We start from the raw sequence: 23,797 nt of genomic DNA on the forward strand, positions 1-23,797 counted from the left end.
TCTGTCACGTCTCTTCTCTGTAGGTTTTAAACCAAAATTATTCTCACCTGCGTTTGTACGAGGAAAAGTCTTCACAGCAGTTTAATGAAACACGTCACTTTTATTGGATGAAAACATTTATTATGACACACCTCTGTAGCTTTGCCTATGTCACATGGCACCACACGCGCCTGTGGCCTCGATCACGCTTGAAATGTTGGGATCGAAACCATCCAAAATACTAAAGGTTGTGCTTCTCTCCAGTCCTCTAAAAGGTTACCTAATTGATCCAGAGAGTTCAGATTCATTTTAACTACTCAGAATTGATACATATTCAATTTGTGAATTGGCACGAGTGAATGCTAAATGCAGAATATAAGTTACAGTATTTAAAGGTGAGTCTGCGTTAGTTTGAATGTGTCTAAAATCTTGTCTCCAGTCAGCCGTGATCGAGGCCGAGGTCAGGTATGGCGTACACATTTCCAGGACCTTCTCATGGCTTTAAAGCATGGAGCCAAACTCCCCATGCATCCGATTCACACAGTTTCCACCTTGTCCTTTACGGGGCTGTTTCACTGATTCACCAAATACAGTTCTACATTTTGAGCATCAAACGCTCACCTGAAAAGTTTCCACCCTTCTAGAATTCATGGCTCAAATAAGAGACAAAGAGGTTTTAAATTTGTAAAATGTTCACAAAGAGTTAAATTCTGTTACTGTATACGACAAATCATTGGGGAACAATGTAATCATACTAGAATCCATCCACTGTGTCAGCTGAATGCCAGAGGTTAGAGGTCAGATCTCTCTTGTTATAGACTGAGTCACAGAAATGTGTAACTTCACACATTTATACTTTAAATCTTTAAATGTTCACCAGCACGTGATATAATCAGACGTTCTTAACTATGCTTTTCAAACACAAGCTGAAACTTATTGTCTCTTATTTACGCCCATATATGGTGAGTGTTCATTACTGAAGACATTTTGTTGATGTATCACTTACATGTCTCCTAATGGCACGTGGAACTTGAAAGGTTTGCATTCAGAAGCTACTTGGGCGTTTTTTATACTCAGAACATGCTTTGGAAAAACATGAGGGTGGAAGAAGTAAATACAAAACCTCGTTTTATGAACAAACAGCCCCTTGATGTCGATTGTTCGGTCCAGCACTCTTCTGTCTTCCGAGCACACATGAAGGAGTGATGGTACACTACAGAGAATATTCATCGTCTTTATATTTGACTGCTTCTCGACCTATCACTACTTTTACAGCAACACAGTTAAGCAGATATTAACACGTTATAAGGACTTCCAGAGGATAACGTCTGTGAGGACACGTCCATAGACCCAGAACCTTCACTGAATCAGATCTTTTTGTTTCTCGACAGGAAATCGTCACCAGCAAACAGTGCCTGAATCTAGTAGCAACACAAATACAATGTCATTTGATTAACAGAGGCTTTGTTCATCTACGCTGACAGTTCATAGCATTATAGGTCTTTGCAGCACTTGAAAACAGATGGCTAGTAATGCTCTCCTCGGGCTTCAGAAATGGTTACCACTGTATAACGTCATTGTTGTCCAGTGTTCACAGGTGTGTGTGTGTGTGTGTGTGTGTGTGTGTGTGTGTGTGCAGTGGATATATTAGCATGCTGTCAGGGAGTAACACAGAGATTCTTTTGCCCACCAGGAAGCTTTGAAGATTTTGTATATCTGCACGTTATTTACAATATTGATTAAGACAGAGACTACAGGAGAGTGTGACGTTAACCAGAATCAGCAGATCGATTGGAAAATGAATAGTTGCTATAACATTTTCGAGATGGTACCAGAGTCCAGTGGGTGTTAGGGCCAAACAATTTGATAAATATTTCGTTAAACTAATAATCTGAGGGCCACTTATTTTACCCCTACGTGTAGTGTTTGGAGAGAGCACCTCACCCAAATTACATTTGTGTCACTGTTTGTACTAAGATATAAATCCCATAATATTGTCCTCGCATTCGGCCAATGTTACAAATCAAGGAGTAGAATTGAAAGCATTTCCGATCAATGTGAATGGCCAACCACAAACTCTTCAATTAGTAGTTATTAAATTCCTCGGATTGATTTTTTTCTTTTAGGTTTGAACCGGACATGTTTCTGTGTTACACACTGCGACTGTCCTGGATATCACAGCTTTGACTCGCCAAACATATATTCACATATCTCAGTCAAAGAACCAAATAGAATCTAGACATCGACAGCTTCAGAGTCGAGTCACATGGAAGTCAGAAGGAAGGGATTATTGCATTATTAATTTAAAGAACTTGATCAAAATGTTATCCCCGACCACACTGGGCTCCATACATAACAGGAAAGGCTAACAGTGTATCGTATCCAGTTGAACGGTGAGGCAAAGGCCCAAAGCATTGATGTACTGTATGTAGGAAAGACATGTCAGTGTATTTGTGTCCCTTGTAAGAGTCTGTCAACAATCCACCACTGTTTGTACCTTCTCAGGTAACAGTCCAGCTGAGTTGTCCTTCTGAAATTTGCATAATACTGTTCTTTTATCGATTCTGTCCGGGAGACCGATGGTGAATTATGTGCTGAAATCAAGTTATTGTTTTGTTCTTTGATGTTTTCACTACATTTCTACCAGGCAATGATTATTCTACAAATACAAAAAAAAGTACAAAAAGATGCTCTTCTGTTTCATGAGAGTTTTCTCTGAAGTGCATCTCTAAAAGTTATCGACGGTCTGTTCTTGTCAGACCTGCCTTAATGCATACATCCAACCCTGTATGAATGGTAGATGGAAGCTTTTATCAATTGTTCAGAGAGAAAAAATAAATGCAGTAAATGGGGAAAGTAAAGGGTCAAAACCCGAGGTATAGGGACCAGCACACTCCTAGTCTGTCCACCTGAGTGCTGAGTTTCATATAGGAACACAGTAGAGTTGTCCATGTTGTCCACTAACTGTCCTACGACTCACTTTTTTCTCCTGACTTCTCATCGATCGTGCCTGCTTGGCTTTGTGTGTCTTGCGGGCAGCAGGCAATGGGGCTTGGGGTATAATTAAATGGAGTGATTCGGGCAGACTTGCTGGGGGATCCTTGGCGGAAATGGACAACTCCACCCACATGGCTGTCCGACGTTCCTGTTGAGACACTGCTGTGGCTCCGCAGGGAGCTTTCTGAATCTCCATCCTGGAAGTTAACTCCAGAGGTGGCACTAATCTTTCTGAGCAGCGCAAGTCGTGCGACTTCCTCTGAGATCACAGGAGCTGTTTCGGCTGTTGGAGAGGTGCTCGAGTGGGTCTTGTTTGAAAAATCTTCTGTCTGGACTGTTGCATCACTTGTCTTGCGAGATGCAAGAAGAATGGTTGGCAGTTTTCCTGGAAGAGCTAGTGGCTTTGGCTTTTCCCCATCAGGAGAAGGCACCAGAGGTAACGCATTGGCTGGCAGAGTGCTTTTCAAGATCTGAGGTACATCTTCATCCCTGATCCTTCTCCAGGTGACTCTGTCATTTAGCCGAGATGCAGATCTCTGCCCCTTCTTCTTTGTATCATCCTCGCTCTTTGCTCTTCCACTTGAATCAGATGATGAGGAGCGGAGGGAAGAACGGCTGGTAACTCGGCTCAGTACGTTTATACTTGGTGATGAGGCGTGACGTTTAAACGTATCTTTGTCTTGTTGTTGTCTGGCTCCAGACACTCTGCCAGGCCCGTTTCGCTGAGCCACTCTGCAGGGGCTTTCTGAGCTGGTTCTCCTGCCTGGGCGTCTTGCAGATAGGTCTCTTTCACTGGAAGATGCTCTAGAAAGGGCTGCAGTCTGCTTCTGAAGGCCACGATCTGGCCTCTGGACTTGCTGTGCTTGTCCTGGACTTTTTACTTGTACCCTTCTCTGAGTTTGCACAGCTGCCTTCAGTTCCTGACAGCGCGATGAGCAAAGGAAGACAGCTGAAGCTCCAGGAACTGCTCTGCGTGGGGATCCATTCTGAGATCCAGGCACGTTGCGTGCAGAACCATCCCGTCTCAGCACAGTCTTTGATTCCTTAATGAAAGTTAGCTGTCTCAAGAATCCATTGCGATCAGACTCACCACCACTCGAATGGACAGATGTCATCCTGACCAGTTCAAATCGATTGGTGGGTGGCACCCTTTTCCCATTAACCTGATTGGTTGGCCTATTGGATGTTTGGTTTGTTACCAGAGGTGACAGAGGTCTGGGCTTAACTGAATTTTGCATAAAAGGGATTCGGACAGGTGACTTCTGAGTTTTAGGTGGAGGGGATTTTTCATTTTGATTCACAACAGGAGAGCGTCCCTTTCTTTCAGGAGGGCTATTAGCCGGAGGGCTGGTAGCTGGTGAGGCATTCTTTTTCTGGATTGATTTATTCGTCTGAGTAGGGGATGTAATCTTCTTCTGTGACTGTTTGGATGGCGTAGAGCTTTCCGATGATCCAGAGGATGAACTTTTTGGTATCCTTGGAGGTGGTGTAGAGCTCCTCTTTGGCAAAGACAGTTCAGTTTCCTGGGGGTAGCCTAATCGGTGAAGGCTCTTTGATCTGTGCTGAGCAAGATTTGGGTTCTTTGGAGCATCCGTCTTGGTTGGTACTTTTCTGGGAGGAGGTCTTTGTGATGGAGCTGTCTCTTTTTTCGGAGTATAGATCACCGTCCTGCCTCTGAAAACCACAGGTAAGTTTGGAACCGGCTTGCGCTGAGCGAAGTCTAGAGGTTTGTTAGGCTTTTTGTCTTTAGCAAACTTCCTTTCTTTGGGTGTAAAGCTGGACGTTGACATGAATGACAGGACTGATTCTGTCTCTTCAGATGATGGCTCTTGAGACTTTGATGCTTGCAGCCCAGTGACAACACAGTTAGCACCTTCCTGTATGGCTCTCCATTCAACGCTATTGAGATCTGAATCTTTATCCCATGCTGTATCATCGCTATCCATTTCCTCATCCATGTTCCACCCATCAGATGCCTTTTGTTTTTGCTTTTGGGTATTTTCCGCTTTCCTCTTCCTGGCAGCAAGTTTCCTTCTCTGCTTGGGCATGGCAGATGTTATGCATTTCTGAAGGAGGTCATCCTCTGAATCCATGCTGACAGAGCTTGGTGAGCTTGGCTCTTCGTATTGGCTGTGAATGGTCATAGGCTTTGTTTGTTGCACCACATTGTGTGTTTTGTTGTGTCTGTTCTTGTACCATATTTGCTGGGCTTTTGATTTATGATCCTCAAACTCTGCATCACTCAATGAACTAAGAGAAGAGCTGAGTGAGTAACATGCCAGGGACTCATCCTTTATCAGGTTCTGTTTTATCCTTTGAAAGCCTCTGGTTTTTCCTTGGGAATTATCAATCCTGCCAATATTTGTCATGCTTCGGGAAAGAGTATTTCTACTTGCTTCTCTGATCTGTTTTCTACTTGTTCGTTTTACTGCTTCATCTTTTTCATTATCATCATAGAAGCCATTGCTGTCCTCTGAAGACTGTGTCATTTGTCGATAGAAAGCGTTTCCTTTTTGTGATCCCACATTAAGGTTACCTTCTGTGTTTTGCTTTATGACAGGCAGTTCCAGTGTCCGGATAGGGCCTTGACCTTGCCTCTTCTTTTGTTGGTTAGGAGACTGATCACGGTTTCTTTGGCTGGCCACTCTATCAGCTACCTCTTTGCTCTGCATCAGCACTCTCTGAGTGGGAACGACGTGTTTGGTTGTTCGGTTCACTTGTATCTCAGGTGGGTAGTTCATCCTGTTGGGTTTGTGAAAGTGAGAGAAAATCCTCAAGTCTTCGATCCTCTTTTCCTCATCATTAAGCAATTCCTTCTTGTTCATGCCTCTAGCTGTGCAGTCTTTAGCCCCCCTCTCCTTCACTGGATACTGAAGTGTTTCATCACTTAGCGATGTTGTGCTGGAGAAGTTGACAGGCGTACCTTCCGCAGAATCAGTAAAGGATGAATCGTCAAATTTAAAGTCTTTTTGTGGGATGACAATTCTCCTCCCAGTACACATTTGGGCTTTGCCATTTGGAAGCATCATGTACACTGGAAGATGTATGGGTTTTCGGATCTGAGAATTGAGAATATGAGGCGGAATGGTAGTCATCAGCGAAGGTCTTACTTTTCTGAATTTGGAGGGCATTGCTGAGTTGATGCATTCCTTCAAGATTTCTATGTCATCGTCTGAGTTGCCCTCACTATATCTCTCGCCATGGTCCAGTCCTTGCTCATCCTCATCAGGGAAAGGAAGATTTTTGTCATTTTGCTGGAGCAGGGGGGTCAGTTTCAGCTCCACATCTTTCTGTATGTAGTGTTCATGGAGAGGCAGAGCACTTAAGCTCGAAGCACAAGAGAAGTTTTCAGTGGGCTTTTCCACTGTGAAGTAGATCATGGTGTCCAGATCGGGTGGAAGGTTAAACCTCTCCTTGGAATCTGCGATCTCCATGAACTTTCGCAGGCTGCTTTCCCACTGGCCGGCTATTCCAGTGGCCTGAGTTTCAGGTCCATTTGACTCAACACAACATGGAGTTTTACTTCGACTAGGAGGCATTGTTTGCCCTGGGCTGTCGGGAAGATCACTGGGGCTTATTGTTCCATCGATCATCTCACTACAAGGATCACTTTGGATTGAGCTGGCAATAGAAGGAGACTCAAAGCTGCCCAGTGAACTGACTGAGCTACAGCGGCTCATTACCAGGGGTGTCTCGTGGATGTAGTTCTCAGATGAACTGGATGGAGATCTGTCTTCGATTACAGCTGGTGAGGCTCCTCTAAGGAACACCTTTTCCCTCTTGGCAGGACAGGGGATCTCAATGGGATCCGTTTCTTTACTGGGAAAGGTTTTGGAGTCGGTCATCAGAAGCTGGCTGTCACTGAGATCCTCCAAGGTTTCATCCTCTTCAGCTCTTTTCACCACTTCTTCATCTTCCACTTCAATTATTTCCAATGACGAATCACTCTCCAGCTCATTTTCGCTCTGTCCATCCAGTGCTCCATCGCCAGAGGAGAGGGAGGACAGTGAACTGCAGCGGGAGAAGCAAATGGGTGTGTTTTCCACAGAGTATTTCTGAACTGTCTCCATCGTCCCGATGGTTGGGCTTCTGGTGGATGTCATTGGAGAAAACTTTGTAATACTCCCTCCAGTCATCACAGTAGGTACCCATGCTTGCCTCCTCATAGCTTGGGCAGCCTGGACATTGATGGCTGTCTTTGCTACTCCAAATTTGGCCACACTCTGAATAAGTGGGACTTGTTGATAAGATGGTGAGAGTTTAATTGAGGTCATGCTGACATCAGAGGAGACTTTAGTGGACACACTGACAGGAGTCTGTAAAGGTTGATCCTGATTCTTTTCGGTATCTGTGCTGCCCAGCTCTAGTGCTTTCACATCTTTGTTGTCCACAGAGTCTCTCTCAGGAATATCTTGGTGGTTAGTCTCATTCAGGACAGCAGGCCCTGCATTAAGAAAATCTTGATGGGCCACCTTGAGATCAAGTTGGTTGGGTCGTTGTTGCATCATTAGAGCCCTTGGAGCAGGTCTCATCTGGTCTTTGCTGCCGCAGTAGCCATCACTAGTGCTTCCACTGTTTAGGCTGTCTGTTGATACACTTGTATGGGCAGTTTTGAGGCGCAAAAGAGCGTGGGCTCTACTGAGGCGTTCTCTGTGGGCCAAGCTGCTTGTATCAGAGAGACGGCAGGGAGAGCATGATTTCGCCCTGGCTTCATTGAGTTCATCCAGCCCGTAAGGCCAGTCTGCCAGGTGGTCTTCAGAGCTAAGGCTGAAACTGTCCTCCGAGGACGTGTGCATGGTGATATCCTCCACTAACCTGTCAATCTTTGCAACTGTGTTGGTGATCTTTTTTGCTAGCTTCTCTGCAGCAGCAGATACCACGTCATCAGGGGGTGCATGCCTCTTCTCTGCCATCTGAGGAGGGTCCATGTCCCTCTCTGGTTCGCTGTCTCTCTTTCGTGGCTGGTTTTGCTGGAAGTTAGAGTTGGTAAGGAACATGGACAGCATTGAGAAGCTACCAGTGTCCAGGCTACTTGAGACATTAGGGGCCTCATCATCATCAAAACAACCAGAATCAGATGCGTAATCCTTTGCTAGACTTTCAATGTGCCTTAGCGGCTTGTTGAGGGTCAGGTGTTTGGGGCTCTGTTTCTCAAGAGTATCAAAAGTCTCTGCCAGGTGTTTTGCGTCCAGCTCTGCCTCCAGAGCCTTCTGTTTTCTCATGTAGAGTGAGGGCATGCAGGATCCAGGGGATACAACTGCAGCATCCTTATATTTCAGGGGTCGATTGGTGAGGAGGTTCCTTAAAGCTGCAGCGCTGCCCATGGCTATCATCTTGTGCTTGGAGTGGATAAGGTTGCGCAGCATGCTAACTGCCCCAAGGTCCCACAGTAGCTCCTGGTCTTTTGGACTTCGGGCAGAAAGGTTCCAAAGAGTCCCACAGGCGTTGCTCACTATGGTTAAGCTGTGGGAGCGAAGGTGCTGAAGCAGAGTGTGGAGGCAGTTGTGGTCCCTGAGGATTTGCCTGCCAAAAAAGAAAGAAAAATATATTACTCTACTTTTTTTTACGTCCAGCTGAAGCAAACTATCACTAAATGGAGTTATCGGTCATAAAATGACAAGCCAAAGGTTTTGAATGTCTTCTCATTTGTCTTGCTCATTTTACTACAAATCTTGTGAACTTTTACATTTTCTAAAGCATACATGGTTATGTAACAAAATGTAACATACTGAAAAATGTAAATCTTAATGTTTATATTTTTAATGACTTTAAAATAAAACATCTTTTTTTATGGTTCTTATGTTAATAATCACAAAAAGTTTATTGAAAGTTTTAATGGAAGTCACTTTTGCTTCAATGCGATATTTCATGTTTTAGAATTCAGCAAAATCTTGTGTGCAACTAAAGTCATGTTATATTAGAACCAAAAGGGATGACCAAAGACGTCTCAAGTCTTCATCTGCAGATGGTGTTTGCTCATTCATATTGTCATGGAGAATATGAATGAGACATGTCTCCATCATTTCTATACCAATGAGACCGACTCTCATAAACCAACCTGTAGTCTTCTCGTGTGGCGACCAGACTTGACACGTTCCGGAGGATTCCTCCGCCACTCTCGATGATGGCGAGCGAGTTGGTCTGACATCGGTACGTCAGTGTGCTGACGAGGAAGCCCAGAGCTCCGTCTACTGAACAGATCGCCACCTTGTTGTCGATGCTGTGAGCGGACAGGTTCCACAGAGCACTCAGGAGACTCTTCAAGGTCGATTCCTGCAAAACCAACATGTGTTCATGTACAAGCACTAAAACAAGTATTACCATATATCGCAGACACCTAAAGACTTGAGTTGTAGAGTATAATCCAACACAACAAACATAATGACTTTTGACGAAATTACAGGGAGCTGTATCTTCACACATGACAGTTGTATCATAATAACATTAACTCTCTGTTTTTTCCACCATCATCTACTGTGTGTGTTGTATTCTTTTTGTTACCTTGGTGGCCTGCAGGGCACAGGTCATCAGTGCAGACACGCAGCCGATGTCTCGGAGGACTCTCTTGCTGCTGATGTCGGCCCTCCAGGACAGATTCCTCAGGATGCTGGAGACCACCTGATGGAGCTCCTCACTATCTGAGGCCAGCTGGGCCACCAGAGCCTGAAGGCAGCTCTTCTTTGAGCACAGAGTGGCCTAAAGGAGGACCAGGTGGAGGTCAAACAGACAGACAGGGCCAAAGACCAAGACCCAGGATGGGATGATGTTAACCTAGGCTAACAGCATCCTAATGCTAACAGCATCCTAATGCTAACATCAAGATTAATAATATTAGAGCCAAAACATTAGCTAACAGTATGCTAATGCTTACAACACCATTGCTTTAACAATAGGACCAAGGTTAACATTATAATGATAACATTTTCAAGTTCAGTATTGGTGAAGATGTAAATGCACTGTGTTTTTCTGTACCTTGTTGACAACGTCTCCAAAGGTGAGGTTAGTCACTGCCATCCCTGCATAGCGGCGCAGCGCCATGTTGATGGGGTCATTCTGCATGCCGTACATGTCCTGGTCCAGGTGGATCAGATCAGCCACCACCTGCAGACCACCTGGAAGTAAATACACAACTCTTAGCAAAGTGTGTCACTGACATTTGAAAACAAAGGTCAGTAGGTGTTGCACAAACCTAATTCATTCATGGCGCGTCGGTACTCCTCTTCAAAGGAAAGCTTCATGATGGCGCACATTGCCTGACAGATCTGAGGGTCCACTGGTTCGGGGATGTCTGCAGAGAAGAAAATAAAGAACCGAACAGGAGTTCGTTTAAGATAAATCTATGAATGAACAGATTCCATCTACTTTAGTTATTGTTCAGTTAAGTTCCGTCGATACCCGAAACAAGAACCCCAATCAGTCATCAAGTTGAGGTGGAACAGTTAACTGGAGGTCTTCTGTTCCCCCAGCTTAGAGTTACCTCCACTCCCCGTAGTTTTGTATCATTAAGGTCTTCCAGGCTGGAGGGAACTTGACATACCCGTTGTTTTAATTCTTGTGAGTTTAGTCGGCACATACTATATTGGAAGATTTTTCATCAGCCATACAGGGAACGTAACTGCCCGATGGTTTTAGTTTCTCTTGGTTTGGAAAGAACTTGAGTCCCTGCAGGTTTTAAGTGCTTCAGATTTAAAGAGAACTTAACTGATTGATGCTTTTGGTTCCACCAGGTTTAGGAGGACCGTGACTCGTCCACGGTTTGGTTGGTGGTTTTGTTTTCCCTGAGATAAGAGTTGACTTCGCTCATGAATAATTTTGGTTTATTGAGGTCGAGAGGGGACTCATCAATAGTTCTGATCCCTGAAGGTTTAAGTGGAACCTGAGCCACTTGTATTGATTTATTTGTTAATGCTTGACTGATTATTGCTTTTGGTTCCACCAGGTTCAGAAGGAACTTGACACAGCGGTGGTTTTGATTCCTACATGTTGAAAAGGACCTGAAAGCATGGGCACTTTGTTTCGCCTTCCAGAGTAGTTGTTGTCCATTGGGGTCTAAACCACCAATGGTTTAGGTCCCTCAAATTTAGAGTGAATCTAAATAATGGGTGGAACTTGACTTCCAATGGTTTAGTTCGCCTGGGCTTAGCACGGACCATCAGCACTGGTGGTTTAAGTCCTTTAAGTTTAGAGGAAACTTGTCCTGTAAGTGGTTTTAATTCCTCCAGATTTAGAGGGAACATGACTGATGTTGACTTGTTTAGAAGGAAGCCATGACACTAGTGGCACTTGTAGGAACTCAACTTATTGATGGCTTTTCGGTCATTCAAGTTAAGAGCGATCTTGGCTGACCAAGGGCTTTGGGTTCATCTACACTTAGAGAACTAAACTCATCAGTTGTTTTTGGTTCCCGCAGTCTCAAGAGAACTTGACTCACCCGTGGTTTTGGTTCCTCCAGGTGAAGGTGTCCCTGCGTGGGTCTCGATCCAGTCCCAGCCACTGTCACAGTATGTCCGGATCTGCTCCAGCATGTGCAGAACCCTCATCTCCCGGCGGGCCTGGCCCTCATCCTGCTGCGAGTAGATGATGTTGTGTAGGGCGGCGCTGGCTCGAGATTTGGCTTCTCGGCTGCAGCCTGTTGTTGTACCACCTGCTGCCGTCTCTCCGGGTCCCCCACTGCCACCAGGAGCTTCATGCAGGATCTGGACCAGCAGAGGGACGCAGCCGGACTTCCTCATGGCGATGCAGCTGTCCTGAGAGCTGGACAGAGCCAGCAGAGTCCGAGACATCTCCTCCTTATCTCTGTTAGCGAGCATGGAGAGCAGCCAGAACACCATCTCCACCTGAAGGGAGGGGGAGGGCAACTGTTGGCTATCTGCTTTATTATTAACTGCAACGATGTAATAATGATGCTTCATTAATACCATTATTCTGTTCGTAGTATTGTTCAAGAAAAATGGGAGATTAAAGATCCCTTTCTGTTCTCTGTGTCTCAGCCTTGTTTGCAAAATATAGTACCAAAACATTTGTTCTTGTGTACAGTATAATAATATTTTATTCATCATTTAATGCCCCCTAGTGGTTAGTCATTTCATTTCAATAATCTGTTTTTTTCAGCAAACTCAGTTTATTAAATAAATAGTGAAACATGTAATAGTCTTCACTAAATGAACCTTTGTGTTTCTCAGTTAAATGTTAGCAGCTGATCTGAGTTCAGACGTGTTCTCTCTGTCTGTGTTAACCCTTCATGAACCCTGTGGTGCAGTGAAGTGCCACCTTGCTCCCTCCGTCTGCAGGAGCTTCTGTTCCTGCTGCACCCGACGACGTGTTGTTCTCCGGTTCTCCAGCAGGGGGCTTCTCTGCTCCAGACAGCTGCACACACACACACACACACACAGAAAGAGGAAGAGAGGATGAGATGGAGAAACTGAACAGACATTTTCATTCAGAGCACCAAACAGCGTCTGAGCTTCCTGTGAGAGACGAACTCATCATTACAGATTAAATCATCTCCCACTTGTAATCAATAACTCACGGACACAATACTGTAGCCAGTACCAACCTGTAGTGTTTCATTATAAACACGTTTTATACGCTGCTCACTGTATATATGTTGCTCATCGTGTGGAACAACACAAACCCGGTTTTCAGACGAAAGAAAGAAAATGTTATTGAACAAAGAAATCTGATTTATTACAGATTTGAAAATAATTTCTGATAATTATAATATCATAGAAAACAAATATTCAATAAAAAAAAGAGTGAAAGAAATTTGTAGAAAATGTTATGTGTATTAAACATTATTTTATGGCTGCTATTTTTAATTTCTTTTATTTAATTTCTTTGCGATCAAATCAAATATATGTCAGATTTATATAATTACAAGTTCTGTGAGGTTTTAGGCAGTTTTTATTTATCTCAGTTAACAATCACTGACTGTTTAACAGTTTCGTGTTTATATTTCTGGTATTATTTCAAACGCTCTGTGTTGAGCTCTGCGAGCACTCTTTGTCCCTGTGTGTGTTTCAGCAGGTCGTCGGGCTGACTGAGCAGAGGGAGGGAAACAGGCCTGACCTATTTCTGCTTCTGTTTTTAAAGAGGACGAGCAGACGGACTCGAGCGTCCACAGACCGAACACGAATGTCTGAGGTGTTTTAATCTGATGATTTGATCCTGATTTGTCTTATTTTATTTTACTGATCATTTCACTCCAGCTTCAAAGGATTCACACTTAAAATAAAAAAACGTTTTTTATAGTTTCAGAGGGTTTTCTAAAATCTTTATTTAGGAACGTTTTTAAAATTACTTTAAGTAGAAAAATCAGACAAAAGTTAGAAACCTGCTGAAATCAACAAACAACTTCAATTTCATATCAACATTTTATTTGAACATCACTTATTTATTTGTCTTTATATTATTTATTTTTCTGTATATTATTTATTTGTCTTTATATTATTTATTTTTCTGTATATTATTTATTTGTCTTTATATTATTTATTTTTCTGTATATTATTTTAATTGTCTTTATATTATTTATTTGTCTTTATATTATTTATTTTTCTGTATATTATTTTATTTGTCTTTATATTATTTATTTGTCTTTATATTATTTATTTTTCTGTATATTATTTATTTGTCTTTATATTATTTATTTGTCTTTATATTATTTATTTTTCTGTATATTATTTTAATTGTCTTTATATTATTTATTTGTCTTTATATTATTTATTTTTCTGTATATTATTTTATTTGTCTTTATATTATTTATTTGTCTTTATATTATTTATTTTTCTGTATATTATTTTAATTGTCTTTATATTATTTATTTGTCTTTATATTATTTATTTTTCTGTATATTATTTTAATTGTCTTTATATTATTTATTTGTCTTTATATTATTTATTTTTCTGTATATTATTTTATTTGTCTTTATATTATTTATTTTTCTGTATATTATTTTATTTGTCTTTATATTATTTATTTGTCTGTTTATTATTTATTTGTCTTTATATTATTTATTTGTCTATTTATTATTTATTTGTCTTTATATTATTTATTTGTCTGTTTATTATTTATTTGTCTGTTTATTATTTATTTGTCTTTATATTATTTATTTGTCTTTATATTATTTATTTGTCTGTTTATTATTTATTTGTCTTTATATTATTTATTTGTCTGTTTATTATTTATTTGTCTTTATATTATTTATTTGTCTATTTATTATTTATTTGTCTTTATATTATTTATTTGTCTGTTTATTATTTATTTGTCTGTTTATTATTTATTTGTCTGTATATTCATCCATAGGTTGTTAAGTATTTTAGTATTTAACATTTCAGACTACTAAACTTTAAATAATCCTGTACACATATTATTAACACAGGGTTTAAGATGATTTAATAATATTATATTAATATTAATTCACCATTTTTATAGATCCTTCCTAAAATGTAGAAACAACCTGAAACAGCCAAACAGTACGTTTTGGTAGAATAACTTTTTACAGCGTTTGAGAAGCAGACACATTCAGCTTCATTCATTTATTGTTTTCATCGTGTCATCAATATTCAAACGTGTCTGCTGCTTCGTTAAAGACGATAAAACGATTCAGCAGATTATTGAAAATTGAACACAAAAACTGTCAAAATGTCGACGCACGCACACACACACACACACACACACACACACACACACACACACACACACAGCCCCGCTCTTTGTCTGCAGACACATACACGCATCACACCCTGAGGCGTTGCCATGGTGACGGGATGATAAAAGGGGGCTGAAAGCTTTGATGCGACTCTGAGGATTTCAGTCTGAATCCAAATGAAGCCGTGTGTGTGTGTGTGTGTGTGCGTGTGTGTGTGCGCATGTTTATTTCCTCCTCTTTAACAAAGGAAACCTGGATATTTTCTTCTTGTGTGTGTGTGTGTGTGTGTGTGTGTGTGGCTCTGATCCAAACCTCCTCCATTAAACACGAGCGGCTCTCACAGGAGGAGAAAATGGACGCCAGCGAGGAGACGAACACGAAGCGATCACGTTATCTGTTTCTCCTGTCAGGATCCATCAGAGACGCTTCTGTACGGCTGCAGGAAACATCCTGATTAAACCACCTTATTTACTGTTGGAGGTAAATCTACAGCAATGCATCATGGTCCATAAGATCACCTTAAATACAAATACTCTCAAAAACAAGCGTTCAAAATTCAGATCTGTTTTCATGACTGATTATTTTTAGGTGATCATTTTTCCTCTTCTGTGAATTATAACTCCTGTTTCTGCCCAGCTACATTTAATTAGCATCGTTGCTAACTAATGTTTACGTCCTGTATTTCTGCACGCATGTTTATGATGATGCTCTTTCAAATGTCAAATGTTTAGAGAAAAGTGACCATCGAGGATTTACTGCTTTAATTCTTAAATCTACTTTGAATGATGTATTTTACTCAGGACAGTAATAATGACTTTGACTTTATCAGATGCATCATGCAGGACTGTAACTTCTAACAGACGGTACATTACTATAAGAAGTAAAACACGTGAGTCCACTGCTGCAGAATCAGTGTGACTCGTCTGTGATGGGAACATTCAGACACATTCATGTGTCAACAGACTGAGCTCATTTGAATATGAACTGCCTGCATGTTTAATGTATTATTTAAATAAATACATGTGCACAGGAAGAGAAATGTCAACATGATGCAAACAGAATCTAAATGTAAACACAGATTTTAATCGTTATATACCGTGACTGACAAGTGCAAACGTGCTGCTACGGCCCGCACGGCGTTCAGGAGAAACCGGCTGCAGATTCAGGAACGTCCAAAACTAAGTCACAGATGGAAATGCACTGCAATGAAAAACATGCATCAAAACGCCAAACAATTGCATTAACAGCAAACACGCTGCAAACACAGAGGCCATGCCACAAACTCTCAGTGATGTATTTGCAGTGCGTTTGCACCTGCGCAGTCCCAGCTTTGGAAACGTACACTAAACATATAAACAACACACAGAGACAGAGAGACCTCCGTCCTCGATCTGATCAGACCTCAATCTGAACGTTTGCACAAACCATGACATGAAAAACTGAACGGATTAAAAGAGATCAAATAATAATAATCATCTGGTCGGATTCTGGATGCCGACACTGAGCTGGATCTCAGCCCGTGTCTGATTATCAGAGGTCTATTCTGGACCAGTTCTGACTCAGTCCAGGCTGCGGGTCTGTTCGTCCTCATTTCAAACACTTTGAATAGAAAAAGTCTGTATGAGAAACAGTCTGCGGCGTGCTGTGAACATTCAGAACAACAGGGACTCTGATGGAGGCTAGGACCAGAAAACCTGGATCGATCACAGCTAGACTGGGACCAGGATCAGACCCTGACTGGGTGCAGGGTCACACCCAGACCGGGTGCAGGGTCAGACCCAGACCGGGTGCAGGGTCACACCCAGACCACGCGCAGGGTCAGACCCAGACCACGTGAAGGATCAGAACCAGACCGGGTGCAGGGTCACACCCAGACCACGCGCAGGATCAGACCCAGACCGGGTGCAGGGTCACACCCAGACCGGGTGCAGGTTCAGACCCAGACCGGGTGCAGGGTCACACCCAGACCACGCGCAGGGTCAGACCCAGACCACGTGAAGGATCAGAACCAGACCGGGTGCAGGGTCACACACAGACCACGCGCAGGATCAGACCCAGACCACGCGCAGGGTCAGACCCAGACCACGCGCAGGATCAGACCCAGACCGGGTGCAGGTTCAGACCCTCAGCAGAGGGGAGCAGACAGATCGAGTGTTTCTGTAATCTGGGTGAATTCCTGCACGCAGGTTGTTTGGCTCGCGCTCTAACAGGGTGCTTTTCATCTCTCTGCCACCTCGTTGTTATTCTCAGCAGAGAAAGGACAAACCGACTCGCTCTCTTTAACTCAGACACTCTCGCTTCATGCCAACCCTGCAGCCTGGCAACAGCCAATCAGAGACCTAGCTCAGAGACGGCTGAAAAGAGCTGGTTTCTCTGCATGGCAACGAGACGAAGAGATGGAGGGCAAGGAGGAGGAGGAGGAGGAGGAGGAAGAGGAGGAGGAGGAGGAGGAGAATCAGCTATCTTAGAGTTCTTCAGGTTCCACTGAAGACCACAAGAACCGCAATGAGTTCAGGACACAAGTGAAATAACAACTTTAATTTTTATTGATTGATCTGCTGAACACTGTTGTTCTTTAGTTTTTATTGTACGGATCTTATATTTCTCTTCATGTTTCATGTATCATGTTTCATGTATCATGTATCATGTATCATGTTTCATGTTTCATGTATCATGTATCATGTTTCATGTTTCATGTATCATGTTTCATGTTTCATGTATCATGTTTCATGTATCATGTTTCATGTATCATGTTTCATGTTTCATGTATCATGTTTCATGTTTCATGTTTCATGTTTCATGTATCATGTTTCATGTATCATGTTTCATGTATCATGTATCATGTTTCATGTATCATGTATCATGTTTCATGTTTCATGTTTCATGTATCATGTTTCATGTATCATGTATCATGTTTCATGTATCATGTATCATGTTTCATGTTTCATGTTTCATGTATCATGTTTCATGTTTCATGTTTCATGTATCATGTTTCATGTTTCATGTTTCATGTATCATGTTTCATGTTTCATGTTTCATGTTTCATGTATCATGTTTCATGTATCATGTATCATGTTTCATGTTTCATGTATCATGTTTCATGTTTCATGTTTCATGTTTCATGTTTCATGTTTCATGTATCATGTTTCATGTTTCATGTTTCATGTATCATGTTTCATGTATCATGTTTCATGTTTCATGTATCATGTTTCATGTTTCATGTATCATGTTTCATGTATCATGTTTCATGTTTCATGTATCATGTTTCATGTATCATGTTTCATGTTTCATGTATCATGTTTCATGTATCATGTTTCATGTTTCATGTATCATGTTTCATGTTTCATGTTTCATGTTTCATGTATCATGTTTCATGTTTCATGTTTCATGTATCATGTTTCATGTTTCATGTTTCATGTATCATGTTTCATGTATCATGTTTCATGTTTCATGTATCATGTTTCATGTTTCATGTTTCATGTTTCATGTATCATGTTTCATGTTTCATGTTTCATGTATCATGTTTCATGTTTCATGTATCATGTTTCATGTTTCATGTATCATGTTTCATGTTTCATGTTTCATGTTTCATCTCCTCGGCCTCCGGACTCTCTGGACATTTAAGAAATCTTAAAACAAAACTGAACTTGAGCTCTTTTCTTCTCCGCCCTCCCCATCCTTTCACCAGCTCTCTGAAGTGTCTCTTTCTGCGAGTAGCTCTTAATGAAGGGAGATAACTAACAGTTGTGTGTCGGGGTCCATCCTGAGAAATGCACTTAAGAGTTTACTAATCTTTATATAATTGTGTGGTGAAAAACACACAGTTCGTTTTATAATTTATCTTTTTTTTTTTTTTTTTTTTTACATAAAAGTGTAAAAGATGTTTTTCATGATTAATCTGTTTTTTAGGTCAAAGGTCACACTGAGTTCAGCCTGTTAAATAATAAATGTCAACAGCTGAGACGTTCGAACTGGTTAATTATTCACAAAGTCAGACCTCGCCTTCCCCTCCCGACCAATCAGCACGCAGAACGGCCCTGCTGACAGACTGACTGCTTCAGCTTCAGCTCAGTAACTCGACCACGTTATTAAATAAGATTTAGCAGCTTCTGAAACACACACAGTCTGAATGTGTCTCAATAATGATGCAGAGCAGCTGTCAATCATTCAGATCCATTTAGGCTTTGTGAAGGTGGAGGAGACCAAACATGGAGCTAAAAGAGACGAACCTGCAGTGTCTGCTAACATGACGTGTGTCCTCCACAACATGTTCACAGACTGAGATCGTTTTTACAAAGACACATTAACGAGCCTCAGATCCACCACGGCAGCACGAAGCTCGCACTCTGCCGTGTCCGTGCCAAGAGTTTGCACTTGAACACAACACAAAGACTACAGCTGACGGCCGCGAGCTCGACACTCTGTTCCTGCATGAGAGGAAATCCCTCTCCACACCAGCAGGTGGCAGCAGTCTGTGTTCGTCATTCAGCAACGGGAAAACATGAGTGCAGATATTCAAAGTGTTCATGATACAGCAGCGTTTGTTATTCTCACAGCATCTCTCTGAAAGTCATGAGTGAAGCTTCTGATGGAGGAGATGTCTCTGCTGCTGTCGGCTGTTGGTGTGTTTTCACGTCTTTCCTCTTCAGTCTCAGACATTTCTCTGACCAGCTTTTGGCTCACTTGGCACAAATCCACAGACTTGAGCGGGCCAGTGCCAGCAGTGCGAGGGACACCGGCGAAACTAAACCCACAGACGCTCACAGACGGCCCGGCAGCCTGGTGCGTCATGGCCCTGACATGTACGTGTGCAAACGCTCGTTTGCTTCACTGCACTTTTTGTAAGATATAAAAACTGTGAGTCACTCGATGCAGACATGATGGAAAGGTAACGAAGCAAAGCCAAAAATCTTCATCAAATATTCAGACTCAACATGAACCCACAAAAACTGAACAAAGTGAAGCTCGAAGATTCTTCAACAAACGCAGAGGAGACTCTGAGCTGACAAACTCCACGAGGTCATTCTTCTTCCCGCGTTAAAAAAGGCTTCAAAGCAAAACTATCAACACAAAACGTTCCACTGCAAGAACCGCTGGTTTGATCACATGTGGCGGATCCTCAGACTCAGCTCGTCAGGACGAACAGGACAGGTCCCCATCCACAGACAAACACACACAAAAGCCTGTTTTACTAAAGAACGAAGGCCTCCTCTTTAACAAAGGGAACTGAAATATTGTTTCTTTGGCCTCTTTTAAAGTTCAAATCACATAAACAAAAAGAAACGTGTGAAAGGGCTTTTTAAACAGATGAAGCCTGCAGGCGCTCGGCTGTCGTTTGGAAAGGTACCCGAGTTCTTATTTTGGTTTTCCTCAAACTGGATCTGTCAAACAAACGAGCAAAAGAATCTCAGACTGAAGAGCGGAGTTCCACCTTTTTAAAACCTACAGAGAGGCGGTGTCACGCCCTGATTGGCTGTGAGGGGAATGCACCAAGCTGCTCTCAGTTGATCATCAGGAGCCCCCCCCCCCCTCCCCCCTGCACAACAGGTGAACTGCAGAACGAATCAGCTCAGCCAAGATGAAGCGGAAACAACAGCAGGCACCGTGTGTGTGTGACGGCCACACATGAATGATTTCAACACGTCTCCATCAGAGCGGCAGCTCAGGAGCGTCTCAGGCAACATGGTGGCTTTGCAAACAATCACAATTAAATGTAAACGTTGTCGTGTGTTTCAACCTGGAGGCTGAACTGTCCTTTAATGAAGGAACAACAAGACCAACCCAAACATCAGCCGGTCACCAGCCCCGTCAAATATGGAGACAAACCGGTCGAACCAGAAACACGTGCAGTGACAGAATGTCGAGTCGCCTCACACACACAGAGAGAGACGGAGATTACAGCCACAGTCAGCGGAGGAAACTCGTCCTGATCTTTAGTTTGCTGTTTTTAAAGGAGGGAGACTGAAGCAGCCGTGAGTATCTGACGGAGACACACATTCAGCTTCAGGCCTGCAACAAGCCTGAACGTGAAGCGAGGCTGCAGAGACAGACAGTAACAGGAAGGGATGCTGGGTGGACTGGATGAGCTGTTTGAAATGAAGCATTGAATTATGGGAAGTTGTGAGTTCTGCTGTTTGTAATCTGATAGACTGAAAGACGAACCAACAGGATGAACGTCCAGTCATGCCGGCAGCTCTGTTCCCGTTCAGACAGCTCAGATCGGTCTTTACACTGAGGATCATCTCTGAACGTCGTCTCTTTTAAACTCATATCAGGTCAGAGACGAGAGCTCGTAAAGGACACATCAGGATCAGTTAAATCACAGAGATAAATCCTGAACAGTGAGTGTTCTATCATTATGCGTCACTAATTCTACATAATTCCCAATAAAAACAGCTGCTCTCTGAAGTCTCCAACAGTGAAACGATTCACGGACTCTAAAAAAATCACAGACTTGAAACTCTGCTGAAACAACAAACCAGAGACTCAGAGACAGAACATGAGTGTTGTTGAGCAAAGAGACCAGGAAGAGCCTGAAGTCCGTCTCATAGACGACGACGTGACCAATGAACTCGATGAACCGATGAAGCCAGAAGACCAGAAGGTCAAAGAAATGAGGACAAAAGATCTTCTTCAGACAAGCCAGAGGACGAGAAGGACCAGAAGTCCACTGAGTCTCTTCAGAGAGGACTTCAGCCAGATCAAGGAGGAGTTTCTGAAGGTGTTCAGGGAAGATAAACCTGTCAGCAGTACGCTGGATCTCCTGAAGGACGACTTGAGCCAGCTGAAAGAGGACGTGACCAGCGTCTTCAGCTCGTACAAGGACAAAGAGACGAAGTGTGCAGATCCTAAATCCAGTCAGACAGCCGAGAAGACAATGAACCCTCTGAGCGTCCTGAAAGACGACTTCTCTAGCATCTTCAGAATCGGTCTAACATTGGACAGAGACACTGCGAAGGAAGACTCCTCCAAAATAAAAGTCTCCAACCCTGACAGAACTGATGAACGCTCTATGAGTCTTATTAGAGGAGACCAAAAGACTTCTAAGGAAGCCGAGAACAATCAGGGAGGTAAAGAAGCACCTTCAGAAGTGAGCGAGGAACAAATAGAGGAAGGTTTAAGTGGACACCTCTCAGAGACAGTCCACACTGAGAACGTTACAGATGAACCAGAGCAGAGCGAAGAGGACGTTTCTGTTTCTCAGGGGGAAACTGAAAGTGTCTCTGAAACACAGCAAAGTGAGGAGGTGATTCCTTCAGCGCAGACAGGTAGGCACCATCCATTCCTGTGCAACACAAAACATTCAGAGACATTTTCTCATACACTTCTTTTTTCAACCAGTGGAGTCCACGGCAGAGCAGAGATGTGACAGTGATGAGTGGAATGACGACTTCTCTGTGGTGTCAGAAGAAGACGAGAAAATAAACGATGAAGAAGAAGAGAAAGAGGAAGAAGAACCAGCAAAGACTCTTTCCTGGGAGTCTCTGTCCTCTGTGGTCAGCCTCTTCAATCTGAGAGACCGAAACAAAAACACGAGGTGAGTGGAACCACAGAGCACTCTGCTGCGCCTGTTCAAAACCACTGTCACATGAACACACAGAGGAAGTTAGCGGTAAATAAAGGATGTTGTTATTTGCTCTTGCAGGGATGATGACGGAGGAGACCTGTGGCCTGTGAAAAACTGTAAGCTCCCGTAGAATGAATGTCTGTGTACAGCTCGTCGCTCTGTGTCTGTCACAAACACTGCAGGATCGTCTGCATAGAGTTTGACATTCAGTAACACGGTCACAGCCTTTGTGGCTACATGTCCTCTGTTTTGGAGGACTGGCTGTCCTGCTCCAAAGACGTCCAAATGCTAAATCAACTAATCTTTTGTTTTGTCTCACAGTTGCCTGCTATTTGACCTTTGACCCCAACACTGCCAACTCAGAGCTCCATCTGACTGACGGCAACAGAAATGCGACCCGTGTTTGGTCGGACTATCGACCCTCAGACCACCCGGACCGGTTCAAGCGTTGTCCTCAGCTCCTGTGCCGGGAGGGGCTGCTGGACTCTGCGTATTGGGAGGTGGTGTGGAGCGGCGGCGCTGATATCGGCGTCACCTACAACAACATCTCCAGAGACGGAGACACGCCGAGCTGCCTGCTGGGACACAACGAGCGGTCGTGGAGTCTCGAGTGTTCAGAGGGAAACTACACACCGTGCCACGATAACAAGAGGTTCAAGTCCTCCTCACCCCGACCCTTCACCCACAGAGTCGGGGTTTACCTGGACTGGTCTGCAGGTGCTCTGTCCTTCTACTGCATCTCTAAGGACAACATGGTCCACCTGCACACCTTCACCTCCACCTTCTCTGAGCCTCTGTACCCGGGTTTCTGGGTCTGGGCCTATGATGGCTCCGTGTCGCTGCGTCAGGTGGAGTTAGACTGGGAACGACTGCTGCAGTGAACTGCTCTAACTCACAGTGTGTGGACTGGAGAAACGGCTCGGCTAACATGCATGTAGCTACGCGCCGACATTCAGCCTGTAAAAACACGTCTTCAGGTTCAGTCACACCGGAAAGTGAAATTTAAATGTTGTTGAGAAATATGTGTTTGAGGAGGCGTGGTCACTTCTCACAGGTAAACGACTTATAGACAATTAGCATCAGTCACAAAGAGAATGTGTCATGTCAATAAATCACCAGTTTCTGAAGTGGAAAAAGATCTCAAAGGAAACGTTTAATGACTTCCTGTCTCCAAACTGTAAACCCTCTCTCTGTTGTGGAGCTTTAATGACAGTGAAGCGTCAATAAAACTGGATGTTAGCTAAAAAGCTGGGCTAGCTTCCTCCACGTTGGACCTGTCAGCTTAAAGCTCTGCCCAGGTTCAAATGTTACATGGCTTCAACTGTTACTAACTGTCATCACCTGGATGGAAACAGACCAGGTCCAACCGGGTCTCATCAGTCGTCACAAGTCAGATCACAGATACAGTCCTACCGTGTTTAAACATCTGTAGAAGTCCACCTTAAGATCTAAAGTAGTCCAAGACACGTGTGCAGCTAAAAGTCTCCCAGCACGATGTTTCTTTATGCTTTAATAAAAACTGCCAACAGAATCCGTCTGAGATGTGTGCATGTCTGCCTGTGTGTTGTATGTGTGTTAGTATGTCTGTGTGTTACTGTCTGTCTGAC

At 43.1% G+C, this 23,797-nt stretch overlaps 2 protein-coding genes across 2 annotated transcripts in view; one reads left to right on the plus strand and one right to left on the minus strand.

Moving 5' to 3' along the window:
* Nucleotides 1–80: 80 nt before the first annotated feature.
* apc2 (APC regulator of WNT signaling pathway 2) overlaps nt 81–23,797 on the minus strand; it is a 28,306-nt gene continuing 4,589 nt past the window's right edge. The window contains exons 7-13 of the mRNA XM_069679211.1: nt 12,247–12,342; nt 11,408–11,813; nt 10,166–10,264; nt 9,949–10,088; nt 9,478–9,672; nt 9,035–9,249; nt 81–8,499 (exon numbers count right to left, since the gene is read on the minus strand). Coding sequence (XP_069535312.1) covers nt 2,949–8,499; nt 9,035–9,249; nt 9,478–9,672; nt 9,949–10,088; nt 10,166–10,264; nt 11,408–11,813; nt 12,247–12,342 — 6,702 coding nt within the window. The 3' untranslated portion in view covers nt 81–2,948. The remainder of the gene's footprint in view (nt 8,500–9,034; nt 9,250–9,477; nt 9,673–9,948; nt 10,089–10,165; nt 10,265–11,407; nt 11,814–12,246; nt 12,343–23,797) is intronic.
* LOC138606770 (tripartite motif-containing protein 16-like) lies at nt 20,423–23,711 on the plus strand. Its single transcript, XM_069679212.1, has 4 exons — nt 20,423–21,891; nt 21,965–22,160; nt 22,269–22,306; nt 22,512–23,711. Exons 1-4 carry the CDS (start codon nt 21,123–21,125, stop codon nt 23,069–23,071), a joined length of 1,563 nt encoding a protein of 520 aa, XP_069535313.1. The 5' UTR covers nt 20,423–21,122; the 3' UTR covers nt 23,072–23,711.

Source organism: Semicossyphus pulcher, unplaced genomic scaffold, assembly GCF_022749685.1.
Source record: "Semicossyphus pulcher isolate SPU_LCO1_2020_fin unplaced genomic scaffold, fSemPul1.0.p SCAF_37, whole genome shotgun sequence".
Taxonomy (NCBI): Eukaryota; Metazoa; Chordata; class Actinopteri; order Labriformes; family Labridae; genus Semicossyphus; species Semicossyphus pulcher.

Coding starts and splice junctions, on each gene's coding strand:
- LOC138606770 (XM_069679212.1), top strand. CDS start 21,123: ATGAGTGTTGTTGAGCAAAGAGACCAGGAAGAGCCTGAAGTCCGTCTC. Junction 21,892..21,964: donor GATTCCTTCAGCGCAGACAG/GTAGGCACCATC, acceptor TTTTTCAACCAG/TGGAGTCCACGGCAGAGCAG. Junction 22,161..22,268: donor GACCGAAACAAAAACACGAG/GTGAGTGGAACC, acceptor TTGCTCTTGCAG/GGATGATGACGGAGGAGACC.